The sequence below is a fragment of the Dermacentor silvarum genome, chromosome 7 (assembly GCF_013339745.2).
Source record: "Dermacentor silvarum isolate Dsil-2018 chromosome 7, BIME_Dsil_1.4, whole genome shotgun sequence".
NCBI lineage: Eukaryota > Metazoa > Arthropoda > Arachnida > Ixodida > Ixodidae > Dermacentor > Dermacentor silvarum.
Window position 1 is genome coordinate 40,124,287 of NC_051160.1, and position 20,349 is coordinate 40,144,635.

A 20,349-nucleotide genomic window follows, 5' to 3' on the forward strand; every position below is an offset into this window, starting at 1 on the left:
GACAGGCAGTGTCTTAAACCTGAAATGTTTAACACGCTAAGTGAGCCAGATTTTTGTTTACTAATTTGCATCCCAGGAAATTACTGGTGTAAGATTTGTGTTAAGGGTCATACAACAAGTGATGGAACAAAAAAAGTGATAGGCATATCAAGAAACAAAAGGACAGTAGTTTTTTTATTAGAGACCAAATGTCGGTAGATGATGTTCCAGTTTGAGGTCAAGAGGGTGAGATTGAGCTGGGCTGGTGACATGCTTAATTGAACAGATTATCAGTGGTCTGTTTTGTAGCAACAGCATGGATATCTTGGAAAAGTGAAGGCATCCGAGGATGGCAGATATTTATTTACCATTGATTGTAGAAATTAGGAAATTTGGTGGTGTAGGATAAATTTGGTTGATGCCAAACAATAGCATGGTATATTTGGCAATTTCTGGAGGAGGCCTTTGCACTGCTGTGGACTTAATTAGAATGATAATGACTGTGCTGATTGTTTGTGTAGCCTGTGTAGGAGTCCTGATACATATTTTATCAGCATTGTTTAGGTGTTTGTCAAGGCATTGTCACATTGTTAAGTGAACTAGGTTAGTGATTTTCTCAGGACGCAGTGGTTATGTAAAGCTTCCTTTGCTTTCTTGTTTGCAGGAGTGCCTTCTTCAGCGGTCAGGTGGAGAGGCCCGTGACCGGCATAGCGGCCCTGATGAACCACTACGACCTTCCCGTCCTCGTGGCCATCAACCGTGATGGTGTCCACGTCATGGACCCAAGTCAGCCAGTAAGGCAACCCACGAAAACCAAAACACAGCAGCCTTGTCATTTATCTGTTTATACCTAGTACAGCTGAGCCTCATAATAACGAACTCGCATTTGACACGTAAATACCTTCATTATATCAAATATTCCTTATAAGCATATATTCGTGTGTGCTGAATAACCGAGAAACATGCTATATTTACTTTGTTAAATCCGATAATTCAATTTATCTGTTTTTATTATATGAAGGTTTGATTACTGCCAGGCCTTTCAGACTATTGTGGGGTGGAATGAATAGTACTAAGTCACAGAAAGAGCACCTGTAGTAGTTCTTTTTAAATGTATCTATAAAATCACAATACACAAATGCATCACGATTGTGGATTGCTGCAGTCAACAGTTGTTATGATCAGGACAACGGTTTCAATGCATGAAATCTTGTACGTGGTAAAAATCTGCGTACGCAGTTGGTACCGTTTAACCCTTTGTGCGAGAGTCGTGCATGCGCCGTCGATAGTGGGGCAGCTGGAATGCGATGGCTGGAATTCGGCTCGGGCATCCGTATAATGCCTACAGCAATGAAACCTGTGCCACAGTTGAATGTGTTCAGAGTGCTCCTGGGTTACTGCAAGAAAGCAATGTCTTGCTGTGCCACAGTGCTATCTCTCACTGCTTGTCATTGTGCAACAGGTGGTGCTGCTCAGCCTGCCATACAAGCAGCTGTCGTGGGACTACGCCTGCCCCACGCAGCCCGACAACCCCGACTGCCTGCCCTGCCTGTTCCTGCAGTTCCAACTGCCGGGGCAGAACGAGACATCTGTGCTTCAGGTCTTCTCGCGACAGGTAGGTGCACTGTAAATCGGGGAAGACAGTAAACTATTTTTTAAAGCGAAGCTTTGTATGTCTAGGCGAAATCGTATATGGCTAGGTGAAATCGCCTGTGTACAGAAAAATATCATCAGCATTGGCTCGAGCATCGTTGTCTTCTTCCGCAGCTGGCTCGTTGGCACTCCTCAGGTTGCGCTCGTGATCGGCACGCGCTTGCGCCACTGCTCTTGCGTTCGTCGTCATCATTTTCTTCCACAGCTGGCTGCGTTGCCACTCATCATGCCAGCGTAGAATTTCACTTCTCTTTTGTTTTCATAATGGGGAGACCGTATTTACGGGGGTACGAACCATTGCTTGAGGGGGTATGAGCCAGTCATTCTCTTACGTAACAGACAGATTTAATTTTGAAGCAATTTAATTTTGAAAAATCGCAAGTGGCAATGGGGAGCAAATGCTGCTAACCACGCTGCCAAGCAAACTCGAGACGTCGAACACAAGCGACAACGGCGGACTGTGGGCATACCGTCAGTGACGACGTTCACTCCGTCGCAGCCAAACGTGTGTGCAACCTCATAATTGAGAAATAATTTCATGAACCCTCGGGATTAACCCAGAGATAAACACTGGGGCCGCACGCATTTCAGCTTTGCTGGTTAACCATCTTAACGCAGTGGAAGTCGGAAGTGCCAACGAATTTTTTGTTTTACTGGTCTCATTGTATTAATGGACTTATTACACGTACAGAGCATCATCACCTTCATTGTATTCAGAGCGTGTTTCCAATTATGTTGGGAAGTGCAGTATCGGGCGGGTAAGAGACTCTTTTTCTAATTTGAAGCTGCACTTCCCTGCATGGCACATTCTGGCAACTAGTGGCAGGATGGTCATGGTTCAGATGATGACAAACTGCTAAATGTACATGCTGGGGCTCTGACCTTAAGCATGGCTTCATCACGAAAGCCACGTCTCGATTTTCTATATCATAAAACAAGCAAACTGTGCTTGCACACGCCGATGGCAGAACTGACTGCTTCGCATTAGCTTGGCAATTGCCTTGCAGGAAAGCTAGCCTTACAATAAGGACAATGCCCAATTCTGGGAAAAAAAACAGAAGAAAAAGATAGGGAAGAGATGTTGCACATATAAATTGCGCAAAATAATCGCATACAACAGTTCTTATAACTGTCTGTAAACAACCGCACACAATTATTAATTCAACACAAAGTTCTGGAAACAATTTTATTTCGTATTTCCCTTATGTCTCTCACTGCATTGCTTTCAGTTCACTTGCAAGTGTGGCTTTGTTGCAAGGCATTATGCATTGCAGTGAAGCTGCATCACACTTTGATCGGTTTGATAAGAAGCTTGACATTAACATACCGCACTGTGAGGCACAATTACGCTTCACGCACACATTCACTTTGTACCTGAACTCGTTAAATTTTTGGTGCCGTTAGTGTGTACAAAAATGCAGTGTGTAGAATAGTGTGGTCCCCTCCACAAAAAAAAAAAAAAAAATTCATAGTTTCAAACAACCTTGTGTGCTGCAGGCTATACTCATGGATGCCTTGATTTCCACGATTGTCGATGAGCTGAAGAAGCGAGCTTCCTGGATTGAAGCTGATGTCGAGACCACTGCAGTAAATTCCAGAGCAGATGATGGTGAGTTGATGTTTTCCGCTACCCAAGTTTACGATAAGCCACAGTTCGCACGCCACTCGGCAACATTGACAAGTCTGTTTACATCTGTACGAAGGAAGTGATATGAAGTTAAACCTCGATATAACGAAGTCAGTAAAATCTGCAATTTGCTTCATTATATTGAAATTCTGTGATTTTTTAAACAGAACCCGATTTTTAAAAACGGTGGCCAGTTCCCTAAAGTCAGCTTTACTGCGTAACTTGAAGTCAGCTTTTCCTCAATACAACCAGGTTATGCGGCAAAGCATATGAACTCTGCGAAGGCAGTTTTGGTTTCATATCCAATTGCACCGTGCAGGATGTTTAGAACCCACTTTCCTTGGAAAACAAAAGGCACACGTTAGAATCTGATATCTGATAAATACCGTAATCAGACATTGTGAACTACCGTTATTGCTTGGAAATCTTCCTAGAGCAGGCCGAAAATAGGCATTTTCTCTGGGAGATTGACATGTGTTCAATGCATTCACGGTTCCCTTAGCTTCGCTGAGACAAATGCTGCCACTAAATGGGTGTGGTGCATGTGTGCTGACTGGTCAAGTTTGCATTGCCTGGCAAATGCCTATTTTAGGGTGGAAATAACGAATGTTTGGGTCCATAGAAATGCATGAGCACAGGCTGGTGCCATTGATCAGGATCAAATTAACCGAAAAATTGAATTAACTGGAGGCAAATTAATGGATGTCTACGGTACTGAAATTCAATCTTTTATGAAAATAAGTGCAGTCGCCAATTGTTTTTTTTTTTTTTTTTGCACAGAAGAAACTGCACACTTTCCGAATTATCGGGAAATTGGAAACAGCAAATTTGAGTGAGAAAAAAGATTATTTTGTTCGATTTACGAGTTGGTGAGGAAAGGTGCGATTTCATGCCGTGTCGACAATACAACTTCACATCGGCTGTACGAAGCGAAGCCTGGCTGGCCACACTTTCGTGTTCACTCCGCCCCCACGACTAACAGTGTTGCCTGCAGTGGGACGACGCTATCATGAAAAGCGCCAACAGCGGGGCCTCTCTCTTCAACATGTCGCCAAAACTAGAGATTACACAGCCTCCAGCACTAAATGCGCAGGAAGACGGTGCACAATGCCATGCCAACTGAGCTCGCTCTGCCCTTCGACACGCGGCAGAAACCCTCTAATACGGCTGCAAGTCGGGTTGCGTGTGCACTCAACCATGCTGACAGCCATGCACAGCCGCAGCCGTGCTAGAAAAGGAGACATGCCCTCCCCCCCTCGCCCTCCTGATCATGTTACCGCAAGCTCGCTCCCCTCCCCTTGCTCGTGTGGGAAGAAGGCGCTCATCAAGCCACCATCCTTCTCAGCTCACCCTCGCACACACGCTTTCACTCGCACCTAAAGTATAAAGTACATGGGGCGCGATAGGATCTTATCACCCTGGGACTTTATATGGAATGTGACGCAGCTCCGCATGCATGACTGCTACGCGGAACATCATGACAAGACTTGTTGCTACTTGCTTAGCATGTAAAATAACATCTTTTAATGAGCTTCTAACGCATTCGCTGGCTTCAGCAATGGAGATGGCACGTGTTCAGTGCATTCACTGTCCCTTAGCAGTGCCAATACAAATGCTGCTGCTTGACCATTGGGGTCAGGCTCATTTAGGCCAACAAGTCAAGTTTCAATTATCCGGCAAAAGCCAGTTTCAGGATTGAAATAACGAAAGTTTTTGTCTATATAAATGTACGGGCGCTGGCTGGGATCTTCATTTGGGATTAAATTAACTGAGCAATCCAATTAGCCAGAGTCGAATTGACAGTCTACTGCATTTGATTCATAACCTAAAAGTTCAAATATTCACGTTCCCCTACTTTGTTTACAACCGCCGTTCAGTGCTTGCTTTGTATGTACATGTCAGTTTGTCGGTCACTTATTGTGTCAGTTTGTCGGTCACAATACAAAAGAACTGAGAGGATGTTTGAGAATTCTCTGCAATGAGAATATACTTGTTTATTCTATCACTAACCATACTCTTTCGCCTTGCCTAATTGTAACCATCATATGTTAGCATTCAAAGGAGACTGCTAGATAGTTAGTTGCCGGTGAGGGGCATACACTGAGAAGGAGTGAGAGTTTCACACGAATACCCTGTCTCGCCAACTCTCTCCGGTACAACGAAAGCTACAGGCCGTGTCAGCCCATCAATAACGAAAACCAGATGAAGGGCTAGCCCACTGTCTATGGCTAATCCTCGCACATGTGAGACCACTTAAACAGGAGTATCACAGAGGGATTAATGATTCATGGGAAAGTTCATGTATGAACTAGCAGCTGAATGAAAATTTCACAGGTGGATTATTGATGCACAGCAAGTGAACATTCCCTCTTTTTCAAATAAGCACTGCAATTCTCGTTCTCGCTCCTGGCTGACTGATGGCACCCATAGCTGCCGCTGCACTGCACGGAATTAGTGAGTTGGGAGTATGGAGTGCAAGGAATATTGAGGTTACAAAAAATAAAAATAAAAGCAAAGGGAAGATAAAGTGTAGCAATGCATGGTTTTGACAAAGTGTCTGCATCTTTCATCATGACTGTTTGGGTTGCAGATATCCAGGTGCCACTGACAGTGAAGAAACTCAGGCAGGAGCAAGGACTGTCGGGACGCTTGCGAAAGCTTTCCATTGCAAAATTCAACAGCAGTGGTGAGTGAAAGTCGGGATGACTTCTACGCTGCAGGTTCGGAGAGGCAGCATTCATTTCTATTGCATAGTTGATTGGCAAGGCCTAACAAGGTCTTTCAAGCAGTTTTAAAGACAGCTGGTTAAACAGAAAGAAAGCTGTTAATTGAGCTTCACAGGGCAGTGTGCAATTGGTGTGTGTGGCCAGTTGCTGCACATGTTGTAGTCACTGGAACTACAAGTAGGAGCTTGTACCATGCTAACGTCAGAAGTGCTGGGGAACATACAAGCGCAAATGCATTATATCAGCTTTTTCATCTTTCGATTTACACTTACGATACACCCGTGAGCAAAAGTGCATGGACCACAGGCTTGCTGAAAACACTGAATTTGTTCGTAATTGAGACGCACAGGCTGAAATTGACGTGTGCATGGAAAGTTCGCTATGTCAAGTGTTGGACTGCAGTCCTCAATTTCACGTTTTGTATTTTATAAGTGCAGAAGAAAATCGACTTTACCTCAGAACCCCTGGTCCTTATACTTTTGCTTAGGGAAGTACATGGCAGCTCTTGGGTTTCCTACCTCTGTTTTTGTCCTCACACTTATCCACTTAGTGTGCTCATATTTTTTCAGCATTTTAGCCTTTGTACTCGTTTGTGTGTGCATAGTGCTCTTCTTCCTGAGCCCTTTAGTATGGGTGTGCGAATACCGAATACTAGTAGTAGATTTCAACTCGAATATCAAATCAAACCATTTTTGAATCAAATTATTCAAGTATTTGCACCCTTTAGTGCTCATTATCCTCATGCCATCAAGTTACCGGTTTCGCCAATGCCAACCTTTGTGTGTTCCACAAGGAATGGAGATCGCGCTTTCGTAAAACAGTTGCCTTAAACCAATAAGTAATCCAGGTCCTGTATGCTCATATAACCTTGGTGACTTGTAACCTTTGCAGGCGACTACCTCAATTCCAAGGGTTCCCTCGAGTTCAGGAGGGACGACCGCCCGAGATGATTGGGGTTCGAAAGGGAACCACCTTGGTACTGAGGCAATCCCGCTACCTGGAAGTGATGTCCATGCCCCGCACGCACATGTGCTGCAGAGCGGGATGAATTATAGTACTCCAATGTGTCAAGCCGGGCGTGCCACCTTGCAGCTCACTTTTGCCTGAAACGGGCGTTGCCACTTCTCTGGAGGCATGGCATGTCGCTAGGCTTGCTAGCAAAGAAAGCTCTGAGCATTGTGTGGCCTTTGGACAGTGTGAGCTTATAACGACGCTGTGGAGCTGAAGTATTCAAATGTTGAAGGGATTTGATTAGCAGTACTTTAGTGCTTCCCTCTCAACGCAGCATTCCAGGCACACAGCGAGTTTCCGTTCTTTCGGAAAGCCAGCGACTTATTTACATGTCTGCTTGAGAGAAGCCAGGGATGTAGATAGATTACTTGAAAAGGTTCAGTACGGCTGCAAAAATGGCTGCAGCAGTGGCTGCTGCCAATGCTGCGATTGATCTAGCTCCTTGTTTGAGACAAACCATACACAGTGCAGAATGCACAAGAAGGTTGAACATGGCCATGAAAATGGCTAGAAACAGCTATGAAAATGGGCAGGAATGGCTCCTGCAATGGCTACCGCCCACGGAAAGAAACCATTGCTAGATGCATCTGTAAATCGTTTTTTTGCTCATTCTGTAGCAAGTTCGTGAGGCACAGCACGAAGTGCGAATTGTAGAGTAGCGTTCCGCACGCACACAGTTAATTGAGTAAGCTGCAGGATGGCACGCCTGTTTGACCCAGAATGCTGGCACTGAAGGAGCCGGACACATTTATCAAAGGAAGTGATGTATTCCGAAAAACCACCTGTTCAACCCCCCTTTCCCCATCGCCACCCGAGGGCTTTTTGTGACGTCCTCACTTTTTCCATTGTTACGCTGTCTTTCGTTTTTTATACCGTGGCTCTGCTGATAAACAGTGTCTGTGGGCCACATCAGTATTAGATAGTAGTGTATTTAGATTTTTATTTCGCTGCTGTTGCCATGGTAACTACTCTTTTATTGTAGCTGAGAGAGGAGGCACAGATGTAGTTAAGACCGCTGCCATGCTTCCTGCATGCAGTGAATTTTATTTACAGCACAATTGCCTGCTGTACATCACTGCTTCAGAGGTGCTCTTGCATGCAATCATGTACTGGCAACAAACTTGAAATGGGTACAGAAGCTGCCCTGGTGTCAAATCTTGTAATGATCTGTTTCATTTTCCAATCTCCTGTTCTGATCACTTATTGCACTGTCTGGCCGAACCAGGTGATAACAGCGTTCAAGCCAGTGACAAAGAGCGAAGAGAATGGAAGATAAAATGGGTGGTTGCGAAGTTCGGCCCCTGGTTCACAGCTTCTGCCAGAGAAGTTCCAGTGCCTCTCATGTTTCATGTCAAGATGGAATCATCACTTTGAAAATCAGCCGGTGCCTTGTGACATTGGCAGAAAAGCATCCGAGTATATGCTGATGCAGAAAGGCCATGGTGATGCAGTTGGCACCTGTTAAGCCATTCTCTTGGTCCAGGCAGTTATGTCACAATGCAAAATGCCAAGCTGAATTCTGAGGTTACAGTCCTGATCGATAACTTGCAGGATTATCACTATGAGTTGACACTGCAAACTCAAAGCAGATGGAATGAAAATAATGGCACACCACTTCTTTCAACAGTATTTTCACATTGCCTACCTCTTGAGCATGTATAGTACAGGATTTCCATCAGTCCTGTGTGGCATCGTGCACTGCGTCAAAGTATACCCGAAAACGATCAGAAATACAGCTTCTTTGTTTCTAAATATGTTACTTACCTTGTCTCCCGTGCGTGTGCCAATATAGCCAGCTACCAAAATCGAAAAATATAAAAAGAAAAACATGCTAGAAGTGTCATGATTGGGTCGCTGTTATAAATTGAGACGAAGCTCATGTCTCCTTTGAACCTTAGTTCAGGAGCTGAAGGAAAATAACGGTTGGAATGAACTAGTACTTGCATACACCGATTTAGGGTATTTGAATGCATTACGTTACATTCGTAGTAATGTCCGGTTTTTCTACATTACGAAGTGGGTCTTGTATAGATATTCATGCAAATGTTGTAGCATCTTGCACTCGGGAGTGACCAGCCTAGGCTACAAGAGTTCCACTGGCAAGTGCTCTGTGCTTGCTCTTTTCATCCTCACCGTGGCTCTGACTTATGATCCGATCGAGTTCTAGCAGCTGTCATTTATGTCGTGTGGTGTATAAAAAGTATAAGCAGTTCAAGAGGATGTTGTTAAACGGCAGCTTTTCTTTAAACCATATCAGTAAAGGTCTCTCCACATGTCATGTCTTCAGTTCGCATAGAAACATGTAATTCTGAACAAGCAAAAGGCACCACACTTCAAAACAGAAACTGGTCTTGGCAGCTTGAATGTGCCCTTCTTTGTGGTGTCATTGGCGAGCTATGTTTTGACATGCATGCCACAGGAACGAGAATGTCAGTGGCAACCGTGACAAACTGTTTGACTCCGACGAGTTGGAAACATTGTCAGCTCATGCAACTCTTCAAAAAGTAACCCAAGACTGTTTTGTGCAGGTTGCAGTATTGCTGTCAAAACATTTTTATGCAGCGGGTCAATGAACACAAGTTGCTCTCAACAATAAGAGCGCACACTTTGTTTAACCCCTTCTGGTCCGCATTTTCTTTTAATGAAGTGAAAATTTTCTATCACATGCTTCCGAACAGCTAAACTTGAAGGAAAATAAAGGAAAAATTCCCACTGAAGTTTTTGGCAATGACTTGAAGGTTTTTTTTTTTCATAAACTTACAAAAGCTCACTCTGTTGTAAGCAGCACATGGTTCTTCAGACTTACTAATTCACAATCATAATCGTGCAAAATATGGCCAGATTACTTCAAAGCCACTTTTTGTGCCTCCCTAAGGCAGGTTATATGGATTAGGCAACAGGCTCCAAAAATAAAATGCAGGGGCCAAACCTTAGTGTGATGCATCGTCGCATGGACATTTGCGAGATTTCAGGGAGAGCAATATTTTAGCTTCGGCACAAGGTCAACAAATCATGTAATTAGCATTGCTGACACTCATGTTTCTGAAAATAGAAAAAAAGCACCGCAAGGGACTCCACTGTTGCTGCTACTCCCAAGCTGAAGTCGCATGAATAGTTTCTTACGATTACCTAGACGGAAAACTGCCACTGTAGCACTAAAAACATTTTTTTATGAGGACTTGTGAATAAATGTACAAAGATATCAAATAAAAACTTTGTACCAACTCGACGCTTAAGTTGGGTGAAGGAAAAGGTCTGCGCTTGCAATTTCAGCTGTACTTGTTTTTCCTCACTTGCTTACGCACTGTATGCGAGTAAACTTCATTGGAAAATGTAGTATACGTGAATGAAAACTTTTTCTGAAGTGTAGAAGCGTATGCCTTTATGAAGGTTTCTGAAATATATGTGTTCCTAAGCTGTTAAACAGCTCTGATGTCTTCACACACATGCAGAGGTGTCCTGGAATACCGTGGCTCATGGGTGAATAGTCCGTGCACAGATTTGGTTGCAGCACAAATGTTTCTGAAGGCTGCAGCGAGAGATATTGCTTGAAACAAATATTTCAAGTCCTTTATTGTGCGCTTCTGCGTTTAACCGTGGCCAGTTCACTTACGATGCTGTTAACATAGCCTAATAGTTTATTATCATAGAAACAAGAGAATAACTTTTTTTTGCTACACGGAACAAATGTCAATGATACACAGTGTCGAGCATGTGCGGAGAAGTTCTGAAGCATTGTTTACTACCTGCACCATGTCCACACTCACGCACATTTTTCACATGGTCAATGTTGATGTTTGTACGCGTTTATTCTCTTCCCACCTTCATAGACAAGACAATACAATGTACAGGAGAAAGAAGACAGTTTGTGTACGCTGTCGAAATCGTTCTTTGAGCAACAAGTAAAATGGTCGTTAAAAAAAATGTGCGGCCACTGATGCGGTGACACAGCTGTGTTCATGCAAGGAATGTCAAATATGTACAGACTTTTGTGACCGTCATTGAAATAAAGACACGGTGAAATATGCCAAAGAATAATGAGCGTTGTGTGATGTGAACACTTGGCCTAAACTTGACATGGCCATTTGTTACTTTTTTTTTTTTACGACACCATTTTCTTACATCACATACCATGCACACCAAAGGCCTTGAGTGGCGTAGGAATGGTTTGTACAGGAACTTGCAACTTCATTTGTAAATGACATCTGGTGAATTGACTTGCATCAATGTACTCAAAACTAAATCTAGCTGTGTTTGTAGAAACTGAATTTTGATGACTATTTAACAATAAAATAATACAATGCTTGTCTTGGAAAATTATGACGAAGCCATCATATAAGCACATAGAGACAAGAAAACAACAAAATGCCAAGTTGCTTAATAAGTAATACCGATTGCCCAACTGAACACAACTACCTCATTCATAAGTAAAAACATCTTACTAAGTACAGTGTAAAAGGAGCCATCATTTTACGAGTAAATATTCATTGGAAAGGCAGTGGTGAGCATGCAAATATCTCTAGTAAAATAAGATTCAATAAAAATGGAGAAAAAAAAGTATGTGCACTGCAGGCAATTTGATGAACAATGTTGTGAAGAATGGTGACACTGACAGATGAGCAGATGATTTGGCACATTGGAACATTACACAGACCACCTTTGTAACAAGAGACGCTCATACAGCTCAAAAACCACACTATAGAAGCAAGCACAAGAATTGCAATGTGCTTGTCAAGCTGTCAACCAAACATCTGTTCGGAAGCGTCAAAGCCCCAACCAAGCTATCATAGTAAACAAAGTCTTCATATTAAAAAAAAAATACAGTAAATGCATACACAAAAGCATAACAATTAAAACCATTCACACACACAATTCCTCGCTAATACCATTTCTTGCAAATATTAGATTAACTCCCAAAAGAGGACCGACAGCATCTGGTAATAACCTGCTGTTGGCTACAGTGCAACAATCTTGGCAATTTGTTTTTTTGTGTAGACCATAAAATCTCGTAACAGTGATCAGGCAACATGCACCACTATGAATTCGCGATGGCTGGTATCACATGCAGTACTCAATAGTTTAACATGCTTGAGCAGCACTGGACACATGCACAAAAAAACAGCAGGCAATAACAATTGATGTGTGTAGACAACAAATATAAAACTTAACTTGCAGCTCTGACTTCCTCCACCAAGGGAAATTTCACATGGCACAATTCTATTAAACACATCGCTAAGCCAAAATTGGACTTTTTCAAGTTATCTTCCTTGAGTACAAGACTCATCCGATCGTCTCAGCAAAGGACGAGGGACTTTAGCACAAAGCTTGCCTTCCGTGATCATAGTCATCCGGACACATGTTCGTCTAGCTTTCACTGCATTGAATAATACTTGTAAAGAAGACTCCAGTGCTTTTGCATTATGAAGTCATGTTTGATCCCAATTACACCTTAATGAGATGTAAAATGTTCTTACATACGTAGTTTACAAAGATGTTTCTCAAGACGAGATGTGGTTATTGTTTGTGTCAAAATACACCCACGATTGTCTGTGTGTATTGTCACTTTTCAACTGCAGTGAGTTGGTGGCTTTTGTCGGGTCATTTCGGCCTTCAGTCTCTCTAGCAGTCTGCTATATTGTCTCTTGAAAATGCAGATATTTGGTGAGAAAGGGATAAAAAAAAAAGCTGGAGGTTTCATTTGTATACGCGATGTGATTGGCTATCACATAACAAAATACATCATTCCTTCTGGCGGAAGTACTGTCTCTTGTTACCGTGCCTCGTCTGCAAGGAAACTCCCACAAATCAAGTACTGTTGAACGTCAATGCGACAAAGTTTAAAGGGAGGTGCAAATGGCATAGCTGAACCAATGAGACGTTTGGCTCTGCAAATGCACACTGGAGAATAAAACTGTAAAATTAGAAATCACGGACTGATAGTACTAGTTGTTATGGCATTATGCAGAGCATGGTGTAAGCAAAACACACAGGACAGCAGAAAGAGAGGGACACAGTGCTGTGACATTGTCTTTTTGTTGTCCTGTGTGTTTCGCTAGTGCTACACGGTAAAATTACATACTATCTACACCATGAAACAGCACCAAATACAAGCACTGATAAAACAAACAAGATGGTGTGCTGACTCAACTGAACTCTATTGGCCTTGCATTTGTTCTTGCATTACATTTCTTTTGCCTTACATTTGGTTTGTTCAGTTCCGTTACCTTTTTCTGCCATGCTTATGCTTGTCCACCAGGTGGTACAGAAAAAGGTTTTACGAATTTTTTTTTTTTTTTCAATAAACTTCACTTGAACAGTCAGTGCACCATCTTGTTTTTTGGCACTGTTTCACCATGTTACCACCCCAACTTGTCCAGCTGTCCCTACTTTTACATACTATTAAGTTCTACCAGAGGCCAAATGTTATGGCCGCTGTGTCGGTGCTTAGAGCATGTATCGCAGGAAGAGCTGGATTACTTCAACAGCCCATGAACAAGCCTGAAGCCAACAAAAAGCAGACCTGCCTTGGATCCCCTTGTCAAAACGTTTACTAAGGGGCTTCCCTCAATCAGCTTCTGTCGACTACTTCAATGACTCCACATCTTCCTGTGAATTCTTTTGTCTCGTTAGTGTTCCGGCAACGATAGAGACATTTAAAGCGTTCAGGGTGGCACACTTTAGGACAGTGCCTCCTTTAGTGCACGAGCATGCGCCCTTGGCCGGCGGCAAAACGCATGTTTTCTCAGATTCATAGCGAAGCCATTCCTTGAAATGAAGAATGGCGCTCGTGACGCTTAACATGAAACTAGCGAAATATACCTTGGCATTCGTGATTTGAAGAAGCAGGGACACAAAGTACTATAAAAAAGACCCAAAGAAAATTCACCGTACGATTACGATACTCCCTAATGCGAAATTCAGGCGCAACTCTATACATGTTTTCATTTCGCGACAATCTGTCTCGTGTGGCACGTTGCAAACGGAGCGAAGTGTGGCAAGACTGACTCACTGATCTGCAGATCATGAGCCAGAGCCTGGGTGACGCGTGCACGCGATTCACAGCAGCCGCCACAGACAGGCTTCCCAGACGACGCGCGCTACTCTGGCGCCATCTCGTAGCAATCGTCACCGCACAACGCTTTGCTTCTCACCCTTTCGCCATACCCTCCTCGTCCTGCGCTTTCCGCCTGATGGTTCCGCTGCACCCTCCTTGCGTTTTTCATCTCCTGCGGCGCTCTGCGTTCGCTTTCATCTTGCGCTGTGCTCATTCGCTTGGTTACACCGACGATCGCTGCAGGAACGGGCACCTAAGAGCTGCGCTCTAAAAGCACTTTGCTGTCTTATCTGTTTTTCTTCTGTCCTGCCTTTCAAAATTATCAGTCAGAAAAGGCCTGCATTTTCAAATCCTGAGGCCTCACCAAATCACTTGATTTTCTGCTTATCAACGTCGGAATTCACAGTTGATAGCAGAGATAGGTGTGGCACATTGGCTTTTGATTCCCTGTTATAGCAAAAAAAAAAGTTTATAAATCATGTTTATGCTGAGCTGACACAATGAGTGGCAAGTTGTTGCCTTCATAAATGCAGACATTTCTCAGCAAAGCGGTCGGTAGCTTAAGCTTCGGTAAATATAAGATAAAATAGCTACTCCTTTCGTAATACATGGCATCATGTCATCTGAAAAGTGAGTTTTTAGATGCCTTGGGTGATGTATCTTTCCCAAACATGCTATCAAGTCACTATCAAGAGTGCCAGCTTGCACCACTCTTGAACGTAATCTTCTGGTGGACTCCTAAAGGCACCAATCACTCACACGATGGGCACATGCAGTTCCTCCACAGGATCAGACCACATCTTCAGTTCCTGTTTGGCCGTAGCCATAGCAGAAGGCTAAAAAGTGAAAGTAGACAATGTCTGTAAAGCCAACGACATTTCCTTTCCACGTTAGCCGAAACGAGATTGTCCTCGATGCAGGTGAAGTACTGCAGTTGCTGTAAAAGAACACTTCCAGCTGCTCAAGCGTACAGCAACAAACAGTGTGCTAGCCATCACACTGACTCAGCAAGAAGTGATATTAACACTCCTTTGGATAAATTATTGTGATGTATGGCAAATCATAAATGCAGAGCTCTCACTACAAGCGGCGCTAGGAATGCTTGCTCATTTAGGTAGTTGCGAAAGTAAACTATATTGCTTTTACGTTAGGCATTGTCATGCTATCTGAGAAGGGAATTTTTCGAAGACTCTGCTGGCGGTTCTTTTACAAATGTGCTGGCACCTACCGTCAGAAACACCGGTTTGCACTGCACCCAAACGTACTCTCCAGGGCAAATCTGGGACATGTCCTCATCGGCAAAAGCGGACACATCTTGGATGGCATCAGACCACACTTTCAAGCCGTCCTCCACACCATCATGCGGGCACGGAGGAAGATTGAGCTCGAGGGTTGTGAGGCTGCCCTTCCGCGGAACATCGAAGCTTGACTTGACGTCCATGAGGTTGAAGACAACGTCCTCTTTCCTTACGAGCAGGAATGTCATCAGTTTGGAAGCCGTGGCGGCCTTGCGGGTGGCATCAACGCGGAGGAACGCCTCCAGGACATCGAGCATACAGCGGCGAAAGCCGGCAGAGGTGCCGCAGCTCTGGCAGCCATGCCTGCGCTGCGGTACGCGGATGAGGTAGCTCTCGACGGGCGAGAGAATGGTGGCTCCGAATAGCAGCAGGACCTTGGTGACCTTCCGCTCGCGGATGAGGTCCTGGGCGACGCTGAAGATGGCGTCCATGCCCTGGAGGCTTGTGATGGCCTTCCGTTGCTTGGCCAACAGGAATGGATTGACAGTCTGCAACAGATATACGCACATTCATGCTGAGTCACATTCTCTTGTTTAAGACAAGAGGTAAGTTCACAGCAAGACCTAGGCTTGAAGTGATTAACAGTGGTAGACAACGTCTTGAGCAGTTGCGGCCTTGACGAAGACTAATACCCTTGTCAAAACATTGGCTTCAGCAACACTCCTTGTTCTACCACTGTTAAATCACTCTCCTGTTTGTTGTGACCAAGATAGCCTCGCCCCTAATAGCCCAGGCTACAAAGAACAGACGCAGCAAGTCAAGCTGCTTTTTCAAACAGCCAATGAATGATTAGTGAAACCTGGCATTTGCTTTATGACAGGCGTTACAAAAGCTTGCAACGTCTACTGTGCATCGAATTCATTTTCAATGGCCCTGCCCCTCAGTTATGGGCATGAAAGCTTAATTTGCATACTTTCTAGAGGAGTGCTGGAAGCCGACTTAGGATTCTCGTTCAGTCTACTAAGACAAGTATAATTAAGACAAGCGTCTTAATTAGTAACATGACCCTGTGTAATGGTCTTTGCGCCTATCCACGTAGCTGCGGTTAACTGGTTAAAACAGCGTAAGAATCGCGGCAAAGGCGACACGCCAATTCGCTGCCCGTGGTTGCTAATAGCAAGGAAGCATTTACAGTACAAATCTGCAAACATCGAAATTTTAATGCCCTACAAGCGCAAAGCGGGGTGCCGAAATTTTCGCCGTACACCTGCTGGACCGGTGAGCACGCGCTATTCGTATTGTCATGACAACACACCCGAAAACGACCATCAGAGGGTCCGGCAAAGCCAGAGGGTAATTCAAAAACTCGCGGTAAATGCGGCATGCCGCGGGCATTGGAGTGTGTCGGAAGTTCAACGCCCTAAGTGGACACTTGACCTGAAAACCATATTAACGAAGCGGAAGCGGATACCCTTTGTTTCCTATCGCTTATCGCCGGCATCTCGTTCGCCTATTCTACAGCTAAAGATCAAGGGAAGGCAATCATTCGCGTTTCTTCAAAATGAATCGTAGAACGTATTTTGAATCTGCCACTAACCTTTTTCTGGGCGCTTTGACTTTGCGCAACGTCCTCGACGTGGCGTTTCAGGTCGTCGTACGGCATCGGAAGCTGCTCGCGCTCGTACAGCACGTACTTGATGATCTCCACAACAAGTTTTCCTATTTTGTCCGGCGATATCGTGCGCGTGAACGCAACATTTATGTCCAGATGGTCGCGACCAGCGACCGCTGGCTTCTTCCAGGCGGCCATGTTTGAAATTGACGCTTTCTGCGTCACACGTGGTTGTCATGGAAATCACGGAGGCTTGCCATCGCGCATAGTTTTATAATAATAAAATTTTAACCATTCTAACGCAATTAATTTTTTAACATTCTTACGTGAAATCAGACTGCCATCTTAACGTTCACATGTTTGTATTTTTTTCTGCGGTCCTACTACGAGGTTCAGAGCGTCGTCTGCTTCAATTATCTGTTTTCGTAATGAGCAATGCCTCTGGCGCTTGCAGTATGAAAGAGCGCGAACGCTGACTGACCAGCCCATCCAAACTGAAGCTGGTAAACGGCGTAGCGTAGGCGTCCTAGGTTCGATCGCCCGCCATTCCACGAATTACCCTCCCTTTCAAAGAACAGCATTTCGCGGCGGCAAAACCCGTTCTTCGGGTCCCAGACACTTCGCGTTGCGCCGGCCGTAGGACACTTTCAAGACTGCCGCCAGCGGCCTCCATGCATCGAAGCGCGCTAAACGCAGTTTGAACAGTGTTTCAGCGCACATCAAGCTGTAAATAACGTTTGAGGTGGTTCCGTGCGTTTATAAGAGTTGCGCGTCACCGTGCTGGTTGTTGCACGGTGACGCGTACAGCTGCGCGGCATGCTCGTATCGGTCATGCATTGCGTTTGCATATAGCTTTGTCGTCTCGAGTGTCGATGGCCCGATATCGACCATTCGTAGTACTCGCGTGACGCCGCTGGGCTTCAGTTCAACGACGCGACGCCTCGTTCACTTCTCGCGGACGATGCTTAACGGTTGAGAAGGCCAACTCGGGTCACAAAATCGCAAAGTTTGGCCCGAACGTGAGACATTTACGAGTTTGCGTGACACCTGCTGATTTTTAACAAAGCTAACTTTTGCTTTAGTATTGCAAGTTTGAGAAAACAAAGCTTTAAGAATCGCTTCTAGGTGGCGCTTGCATCTGTTAGCTCCAAAACTTTAGTCAGACTAGACGGTCAAATTTGGAGGCGAATTTTGGTTAGTTTCGCAACTGAGCCACCTTTAGTTCTCGACAGGACCGCGCTATGGCGCCAGCGCCTCCGAGGGGCGCCAGGTCGCTTGCATCGGGCGCTTCTTGGCGGCTTCGAGCACGCTCACGAACTCGCAGTAAACTGAAGCGCCCCGGCGCGCTTTGTTGTGGGAGCAGCTTGGAGACGCGACGGCGCTGTGTCTGTGTGCCGGGGGCGATGATGCTTGCGTCGACGCCGTGCGGGGTTTGAACAAGGAGCGCGCCGTCGTTGTGCTGTGGTGTCTTTTCTGTGCGCGGCTTGTTGTTGACGCCGCCGGTGTTACATCGTCATCATGGATTTGAAACTCGGATTGACCACGACACCGAACAGTGCGTGCCGCTTCGCCGGTGAGTTGTGTTGCTCTTCAGTTTTTCTCTATTCCCGAGCGACTCCTCCCCGTCACGTACCAGTGATGCGGACGCGCTTGTCGTCGTTACTGCGTGAAAAAAATATTACTGATTACTTTTTTTTTTTTTTTTTGTAAATAGCCAGACAAAAAGCAGCGATAACTTATCCGGTTGAGCTTCTTTTGTCAGTTCATTTGCTGTGCGGAAGGAATTCTACGCTTTGATTTGTTGTGATGTGCGGGCCTCATGTAATGCAGTGATTCGGTGCTTAGGTCGTGCTCATGGCGATGGTGTCGTTGACTTTACGGTCTGTGGTCCATGGAATTTGTCGGAAAGTGAACGCGAAAGCAGAGGTGTTGGTTTGTTTTAACACGGTCGTGTTGGTGACAGCACTGTCTGTCTCCTGTCTCTGCGTGTTGAGGACCCAGGCGGTGTCAAAGTCCTTGTGGAAGCCGCGCGGGCAAGCGCGATTTGCTAAGGCGTTTATCCGAAAGCGAAAAAAGAAAAGAGAGAAAACACCATCGATTGGAGAATTTGTCACTTTCGCCGGTCGTGAACTTGAGAACCGTCCGACACGCTTCCCGTAAGCGGTCGGTCTTTCTTTTGTTTTTCCTCTCTTTAATTTTGGGGCAAGTGTGTCTCGCGTTTGCAGTTTTCGTATCTTTCTTTTATCGTGTTTTGTTTTATTACGTTCATTCAAAACGTCTAAATACCAATCTCACCCAAAACCAATGCGACATTAAAAAAAAAAAAAAAAAAAGTAGCCTCATATTTCCTTACATCCAGTGTTTTAATTAGTCATGCGGGGCTCGGAGGGGCCCGGCGCCCTCACCATTTTTTAAGGAGGGGCTCGCCCCCCCCCCCCCCCCCACCCCCCCTCGGCATGTCAACTGTTGGTATCACTGCGGCACCCATTCGACAGGCGCTGGAGGCGATTTTATAACCAGTGATGCCTTGTTCGGGGCAATTCTAACTCCAATTTTTCAATTAATCATTTAATCGCAATGAATCGGTTCATGTGACCGGAGTGAAGGCTGGTCCTCGGCCGAAACGTCAGTAAAATCCTGGCATTTTTCCTACGTGCTTCTATTTGACCTGTTTCGCGGCCGGATCCTGTGATTTAACGCCTCACTGACACACACGCATGCATATATATATATATATATATATATATATATATATATATATATATATATATAGCCCCCCCTCCCTCCAATGACGGGAGACTTTAAGCCCTGCTTACGCCTCAATTTGGTCAGTTCATTTGACAGTAGAACATTTGCAATATCATCAAATCAATCGATGAAACCATATAGCTGCGAGAAGTTGTATTTTGTGACGAGTAACATATTTGTTGCTCCATTTCTCCCGTAACATTTATTTGTTTCTCCAAGTGGCGAAATCTTGACCTCTCAAGCACCTGCACCACGTGACGCCTCACTTGTCCACGCAGTTATTAATAGTTGACCAACTGAACTTGTCGCCGCTTAGTGGTCAAAGTGCGCAATCGTACAGATGTAGTGTGAGATGGCTCGAAACGTGATGTTGACGTTCGTTTGGGCACAACGGCAATGCAAGCGCCTTATGTGTGAGACTGTAGGACACTTGGGGAATGACAATAGGATTTAAAAAAAAAAATCATTTGCTAGGTTAACCTGTTCTTAATGCTGATGTTTCGCCTTTAACCCGTTTAGAAAGCGACCATACAGCAGTGACCTGGAAAAATATAGCCAGGTAGAAAGCTAACTTTAGGTTAGTCATAGTATATTCCGCATTTTCTGGACGTGCATGCGTATGAATAAATGAAAAAAAAATGCAAAATAGACAACACAGTTCTCTCCGAAGTGATGATGATTATGAATGTATTGTCCTTTGA

The 20,349-nt window shown here is 44.6% G+C and overlaps 3 protein-coding genes across 6 annotated transcripts in view; 2 read left to right on the top strand and 1 right to left on the bottom strand.

The window, feature by feature from the left end:
- Nucleotides 1-11,034, top strand: part of LOC119457933 (putative FERM domain-containing protein FRMD8P1) — an 80,987-nt gene extending 69,953 nt beyond the window's left edge. For all 4 annotated transcript variants that reach the window (XM_037719703.2, XM_037719706.2, XM_037719705.2 and 1 more), the window contains 5 exons: nucleotides 644-773; nucleotides 1,442-1,594; nucleotides 3,130-3,241; nucleotides 5,850-5,945; nucleotides 6,877-11,034. In XM_037719703.2, the coding sequence (XP_037575631.1) occupies nucleotides 644-773; nucleotides 1,442-1,594; nucleotides 3,130-3,241; nucleotides 5,850-5,945; nucleotides 6,877-6,935 (550 nt within the window). In that variant the 3' untranslated portion in view covers nucleotides 6,936-11,034. The remainder of the gene's footprint in view (nucleotides 1-643; nucleotides 774-1,441; nucleotides 1,595-3,129; nucleotides 3,242-5,849; nucleotides 5,946-6,876) is intronic.
- On the bottom strand, nucleotides 10,787-17,098 carry LOC119458804 (MAD2L1-binding protein). Its single transcript, XM_037720666.2, has 2 exons — nucleotides 16,886-17,098; nucleotides 10,787-15,836 (listed from the first exon to the last, which is right to left on the bottom strand). Exons 1-2 carry the CDS (start codon nucleotides 17,096-17,098, stop codon nucleotides 15,213-15,215), a joined length of 837 nt encoding a protein of 278 aa, XP_037576594.1. The 3' UTR covers nucleotides 10,787-15,212.
- Nucleotides 17,099-18,207: 1,109 nt separating this feature from the next.
- The window catches only part of LOC119457934 (inactive tyrosine-protein kinase 7-like), a 149,731-nt gene continuing 147,589 nt past the window's right edge, over nucleotides 18,208-20,349 (top strand). The window contains exon 1 of the mRNA XM_037719707.2: nucleotides 18,208-18,473. Within this exon, the coding sequence (XP_037575635.1) occupies nucleotides 18,419-18,473 (55 nt within the window). The 5' untranslated portion in view covers nucleotides 18,208-18,418. The remainder of the gene's footprint in view (nucleotides 18,474-20,349) is intronic.